Consider the following 6,903-nt stretch of genomic DNA (forward strand, 5'->3'; position numbering starts at 1 on the left):
TTACATTAAGACAGCTACAGAGACAAATGGAACAGCAGTACCGTGAGTCCAGAGATCAACCCTCACACTGATGATCACTTGATTCTTGACAAGGGTACCAAGATTATTCAATAGAGCAACAACAGTTAGTACAGCAAGGACAACTGGGTGTATGCATGCCAAAAACTGAGGGTGAACCCTGACCTCACACCATATACAAGAACTAACATAGACCTGTTATGGTGGCACACACTGAGGCAGAAGGACTGCAAGTTCTCTGAATTTACTATGGAAAAAAAGTGCCACCCTAGACTTTTATACCCAGCAAGAATAATTTTCAAGAGCAAAGGTAACTAAGTGCAGTAAGCACATGCTTATAATCCCAGCACCTTGAGAGGCTGAGATATAAGGATTCCAAGTGCAACAACTGCCTGGACAATTTAGTGAGAGCCTACCTCAAAGTAAAAAATAAGAGACTGCTGGGAAAGTAGCTTAATGCCATAGCCCTGGGTTCAATCCCCAGGAACAACAACAACAAAAGATTAAAATAAAGACTTTCTCTAGACAAACAGAGCAGAATGAATTTGTATCAGCAGCAGACCTACACTACAAGAAATGTTAAAAACTAGGTATAGTGGCAATGCCTGTAATCCCAGCTACTTGGGAGGCTGAGGCAGGGAGATCCAAATTCAAGACCCTGTCTCAAAATTTCAAAACAAAATAAAAAGATACAGCTCAGTGGTAGAACACTGGGTAGAGTCCTTGTCCAACACGCTCAAAGCTCTGGGTTCAATGTCCAGTACAACAGAGACAGACAGACAGATTGACCAACAGACACAAACAGAAAAAAAATGACAACAGGTGGGAAATCAGAGAAACAGAACATCAGAAACACAATAACAGTGGCCAAGCATGGTGGTACACACCTGTAATCCCACCACTTGATAGGCTGAGGCAGCAGAGGCAGGAGGATCACTGGGAGTTCAAGGCCAGCATGGATGACATAGTGAGACCCTGTCTCAAAACACCAAGGAGGCAGGGAGGCAGGGAGGCAGGGAGGCAGGGAGGGGAAATGACAAGACAACTAGAAAGACCAAAGACACAGAAGGGCTGCCCTAGCTGGTTAGGGTTCAGGGATATGTATTATGTAGGCCTTAAACCTGAGATTTTCTTTTTCTTTTTTTTTTTTTTTGGTTTTTCTCCGGTACCGGGAATCGAACTCACGACCTTGCGCTTGCCAGACAGGCACTTTTGCCGCTGAGCTAAATCCCCAGCCCCAAACCTGAGATTTTCTAAAAGGCAAAATGAAAATCACCAAATACAGAAAAGAGCTACATGGCTGAACAACATCCCACCTGAATTACATGTGAAGTGTTAAACAAGAATGTTCAAGAGACCCAGGGACATGAAGCAACATCAGAGCCCACCCAACCTCAAGAAGACTCACAGAGGAAGGTGGCAACACACTTCAGCATCTGGAGCACCAGGGGATGTTCAGAGAACAGCAGACTGTGGCAGCACAGCATGAGAGAAAGGAGGCTGCAGGAGTACAGGCATCTGCCAGCTCAGCAGGCAGGAGGTAAAGCAGAGGGACCCACCCAACAGGATGCGGCTTGGAGGAGTTTGGGCTCATTACAAAGCACCTCCCACTTGGCAGAGCCATAGAGGAGAGGGCTCACTCGGTGGGTGGCTCCTTGGAGAAAGCAGCGGAGCGACCCAAACCCTGGAGGTATGGCAGATGATCCTCAGGGACTTCTCTAGCCTTATGTCTACAGACAAAAGATAAAAAAAAGGCATAAGACTGTCTGTCTCTTTGAGGCCATATTATCTCTACTAGCAAAGGACACTAGGCACAGGTGTCTCTACCCTGCAAATGCCTCAGAAGTGCTCTCCCCAAGACCGCTCTAGGTCTTGAATCCATTGAAAGCAATGGCAAATGGAACAAAGTCACACTACGCCTGTTTTTCCCACCCATGTGGGAACTCTCCAACGCCTTCTGCACACCATGGGAGACCCCAGCTGTAGAAAGACATCTGCTTTTAAAGGACCCCAAAGTGCAGCCCACCTGTATCCACTGCTCACGGTTGATTTCCACACCATTGGCCCGCAGGGAAGTGATGGCTCGGTCAATGATCTTCTCCACCATCTGAGTGTTCCCGTTGGCTTCCTCAAGCTTGGCAGCCGTGATCCAGATGTGCCGGTCTGTAGGAATGTTCTCACGTGCTTTATTTAAGACCTTGCGGGCATTTTCGTAAGTCTCCAGCCTCGCTAAAGCCAACCAGAGCTACAAGAAAATGAGAGGACAGTATTCTGAAAGCTAGTGGCACTATGTGCCATCCTCCAGGTCAGGTGGTGAGTCTGTCTGTTTGTTTACTGACCAACTCACCAACTGTACTGGGGACTGAATGCAGGACCTTCACAATGAGCTATGTCTCCAGAATCCCCGCCTCCACTTACTTAAAATTTTACTTGAGATCAGGTATTGGTAAGTTTTCCAGCCTGGGTTCAAACTTGAGACCCTCCTGCCTCAGCCTCCCAGAATGCTGGGATTACAGAGTACCCCATCATGAATAGCAGTAGATTTCAACAAGCCCACACCACCTCCACAAAGTGGTTCTAAAGACTCTCAAGGGCCATTTAAATGGCAGCATTTCTGACCCAATCAACTGTCTAGCTACAATTCTAATTTCACAATGAACTCTGGTACAAGAAAGACTGCTGGGACTCTCGATCAGGGGTTCCAAACCCTAGTCTGAAATGTGCACATGTAACAGTGTACTAGACTTGACCGCAGAGCTGGGAAAGAAGATGTAACAAGTAGGCAAAAACAAGTAGGCACTCAGCCTCCTGGAATTCTCACACCCTGGCACCACTGATTCTGCAATATTCCACCCAAAAAATGTACGTGGGCTCTACACATTTTCATATAAATAAAATACAATTAGTTGCTTGGAGAATTTCAGAATACCTGTGAGGATAAAGACATACCAGATATCACGAGACCAAGATGAGGTGGGTGTGGTAGTGCACTCCTGTAATGCTAGCACTTGCGAGGCTGAGGCAGGGTGTTTGAGGCCAGCGTGGGCTACACAGTGAACTGAAAACCAGTCTGGCAGTCGGCACCAAGGAAGCTGTGCAGCAGGGAGCGCCGGCCTTTGGGCTGGGCCCTAGCCGCACAGGAGCCCAGGAGGCGGACAGTTGGTGCCTGGAAAGCCACGCGGCAGTGCGTTCTGGGCGCCAGCACATGGTTAAGGACTATTATGGCACAGAGAAGCAATGACACAACTGGCCTGCCATGTGCCGGCAGCAGAAACCCACCCACGGACGTGTGTGAATCATCCCAACACGGAGAAACCCCTGGGAATATATGCCACACAACAGTTTGCTCTTGCCCCTGCTGCTGAGAACCAGAAAGGTCCAGAGTCAGTGGAGGAGCAGCTGCTGAACAAGGACTCAGAGAACGTTGAGAATATAGGCTACGCCTTAAGACTCAGAGGTCTAGTTGACCCGGGTCATGAGAGCCGTTCAGAAGCTGGAAACCAGGACGACCTTGTGCAATACCTGGGGAGAACCCCTGGAAGCCATTCTTCCCCTGACAGTACAGGCTGCAGTACAGGAGCGTGTGGAGCTCCAGAGAGGTCTGCACCAAAATTCCTGCTGCCTGTGCTGATGGTTGGGGAGAGGACACTAAGTGGTTGCGAGGCCCCAATGCACTTGGGAAGCTGGAGAGAAAAGCTACAAAAAATGGCTTTCACCCCAGATGGCTCACTTGAGATGTTAGTAAGAATTGCCTCCCCAGTATTCTATAGCCGTGACGAGGAGGGGGAGGCCAAGGAGAGAAAACAAAGAGACCGAGAAAAAACAGCTGCTTTTGCTGCAGCACTAAGAGAAACAGACCTTAAGTCTGATTCTCAGGGCCCCAAGAAGAACTTGACAACTGCATTCATCTGCTACCACTGTTAAAAGCCAGGCCACCTCAAGAGGAACTGCCTTAAGAAGCCCACCAGGCCATGCCCTGAATGCAAAGGTGACCACTGGAGATCAGTCTGCCCTGTGAAGCGGAGGCCCCAGAGCTCAGACCCATCCTACCAGTTAGTCTAACAGGAATGAGGGGGCCCGGGGCATACTCTGCCTTCTCCCTCTGGCCAGACTGTCATCTCCATGGAAGAGCCCCAGGTAATCAAGACTATAGAGGAAAAAGAAAACAGCCTGTTGCTAGACACAGGTGCAAGTCTCTTGGTCCTTCTTTTTCAATCCTGGCCTTCCTTCCAGCCGTTATACCTCAGTGGAAGGAGTCACTGGTGAGGAAGTAATATGTTATTTTTCACAACCATTAGGCTGTAACTACTTGTTAGATCTTTCTTGCATATCTCTGTTTTCCTGAGAAACCACTTTGAAGATAGCACCATGTATTACAGCAGCCACTGATATTTTCCTACTAACCTGTCCATAACTGTAATGTTTGTATTGTTCCTATGCTATTTCGTAAATGGATGTATGTTTATTACTGTGTTTCCTACAACAACCGTTGAGAACAGTCAATGAATATTCAATTGGTCACTCATGTATAGCTCTATTTATTTTCTTTAGAAACCACTTTGAAGATACCAAAGTATAGTACAACAACCATTGATAATAACCTACCACTTTTGTCTGTAACTCACTATTATCTGTCCATTTGTTTTCCTGAGAAACTATCTTGTAGATAACAATATCTAAAACAACCACTGATAATTTCCTACTACTTTGTCTGTAATTCCGTAAGCCCCCCTATTACCATGTTATCCTTCTTTTACTCTTTAAAATAATTAAAAAAAAAAAAAAGCTAGCCAGCCTGAACTACATAACAAAACCCCGTCTCAAAAGACCAGAAAGACCAAGAAGAGAAATCACTGTGTAGAAGGCTGTGTTAACCAGAAGATTTAAAGCAAAGAAATGCTACTGGCTCTGAGGCAAAGAGCTGGCTTCATGCTGGCCCAGCAAGAAGACAGAACAAGCCTCCCATTACACTACTGCTCTTCAGTTCCCACTCACAAACTCTGGGCTACATTAGAAGGGACAGCCCTTAGGAGGGCTGTGGGAAAAAAAGAACCCCCTTCCACTGCTGGTGGGAGTGTGGAAATCAGTGTGGAGAATTCTCAAAACACTAGGACTAGAGGTTCCATTTGACCCAGCTCTTCTCCTTCTTGGTATCTTTCTGAAAGAATTAAAAGCATCATACCACAGGGATATATGCATACCCACGCTTATAGTGGCAGTCTGTAATAGCCAAATCTTGGAAACAGCCCAAATGCCCATTAACTGATGAACGGATAAAAAAGATGTGGTTTTTTTCTCTATAACAGAGTACTACTCTGTCATAAAGGATAAAGTTGAGACAGTTATAGCTAAATGGATGGACCTTGAAACCATACTCTTAAGTGAAATAATTTGGACAAACATGTAAATAACACACTATCTCTCTGGTGTGAGAAACAAAGTGTAAATAAAAACTACAATGTGTAACATATTATGAAACGGGAAGAAACTGTTCAAAAGGAAAGGGGAACTAAGGAGGGGTGGAGGAGGATAGGAACGAAGGTAAAAGAAATAAGAAAAGAAGGATAAATGGAAACAAAGCTTTGTAAATAATGAGGGGGAGAGGGGTTGAAGGAAGGAGAGAAATGGGAAAAAAAGAATCAAGACATATCATGAACAGGCATAAATTCCCTATGATGAATGTGATCATTATGTATATATATAAATGGTACCAATAAACTTAGTAATAATAAATAATGAAAGTTAGAAGGGACGGTCCTACACATATCCAACATAGTCTTCTGCTGTGAGCAGAGACAAGCAAAGACTCAGTTCTGCAGGCCTACCTCCCGCGCTGTGTGCCAGCCACCACTCTGTGCTGACAGAAGGCAGCCACCACCCCACCTGGCAGCTGTTGCAGAGCCTCACCCTGCATCACAGACCACCTTCTGCTGCCAAAAAACGGCAGCCCAGCAAGCACATTGCCCTATACATGCGACCCCCAGACCCTGGACTGGACCTTCCCTGGTGAGGGTGGTGACCCTGAGTTGGACAGACTCACCTCTACACTGGTGGGGCAGCACTCCACAGCTCGGCTGAGCATGATTCTAGCATCTTCAGGCTCTTCCAGCTCAACAGCCGCTTTCCACAAGCGAACAGAGTTTGGCACATGCTCGAGGGCTGAAAGAAGTCAAACAAGAAATCAGGTCACAGCAAAGGGAAATAAAAGCAGGAGACGCGTGTCTGCAGGGTTGATGGTTTTCTGCTGGGGACAGTTAAAAGCTGCAGACCTGCCCTCCTAGGTTGCACATACACAAGACAGATACATGTGCCTTGCTATACCACAAAGCAAGGAAACAAAGATCACTGGAGTCACATCAGTACCACATGGGGCACAGGCAACACAAGTGAACCCCAAAACACACTGAGCATAAAGAACCAAGCAAAAAATCAACACCATATGGTTTTCCATTCACGAGAAGTTTGACGACCAGCAAAACCAATCCTTGTAAAGGATGTCAGAACAGTGACTTCCCGACAGGAGGCAGCACACAGGGACCACCAGCAGTCACAGCGATGTGCTGCTTTTCTTCTTTTTTAAGTGTAATGCTGTAATCTCAGCACTTGGGAGGCTGAGGCAAGAGGATCACCACGAGTTTGAGGTCAACCCAGGCTATATAGTAAGTTCAAGGCCAGCTTGGACTACAGAGTAAGACCTTGAAAGAAAAGAAAAGAAAAGAAAAGAAAAGAAAAGAAAAGAAAAGAAAAGAAAAGAAAAGAAAGAAACAAGGAAAGAAGGAAAGAAAGAAGGAAAGAAAGAAGGAAAGAAAGAAGGAAAGAAAAGGAAGGAAAGGAAGGAAAGGAAAGGAAAGGAAGGAAGGAAGGAAGGAAGGAAGGAAGGAAGGC

General features: G+C 46.2%; 1 protein-coding gene across 6 annotated transcripts in view; it reads right to left on the reverse strand.

Annotated features, from left to right (window-relative positions):
* LOC102009755 (pre-mRNA-processing factor 6) overlaps positions 1 to 6,903 on the reverse strand; it is a 34,411-nt gene that overhangs the window by 5,230 nt on the left and 22,278 nt on the right. For 5 of the 6 annotated variants that reach the window (XM_013507478.1, XM_013507477.1, XM_013507476.1 and 2 more), the window contains exons 10-11: positions 6,059 to 6,177; positions 2,045 to 2,263 (exon numbers count right to left, since the gene is read on the reverse strand). In XM_013507478.1, the coding sequence (XP_013362932.1) occupies positions 2,045 to 2,263; positions 6,059 to 6,177 (338 nt within the window). Of the gene's footprint in view, positions 1 to 1,725; positions 1,749 to 2,044; positions 2,264 to 6,058; positions 6,178 to 6,903 lie in introns of those variants that run through there. The other variant, XM_013507481.1, reaches the window with a different exon arrangement.

This window comes from Chinchilla lanigera, unplaced genomic scaffold, assembly GCF_000276665.1.
Source record: "Chinchilla lanigera isolate Chin_1 unplaced genomic scaffold, ChiLan1.0 scaffold00127, whole genome shotgun sequence".
In the NCBI taxonomy this organism is placed as follows: domain Eukaryota; kingdom Metazoa; phylum Chordata; class Mammalia; order Rodentia; family Chinchillidae; genus Chinchilla; species Chinchilla lanigera.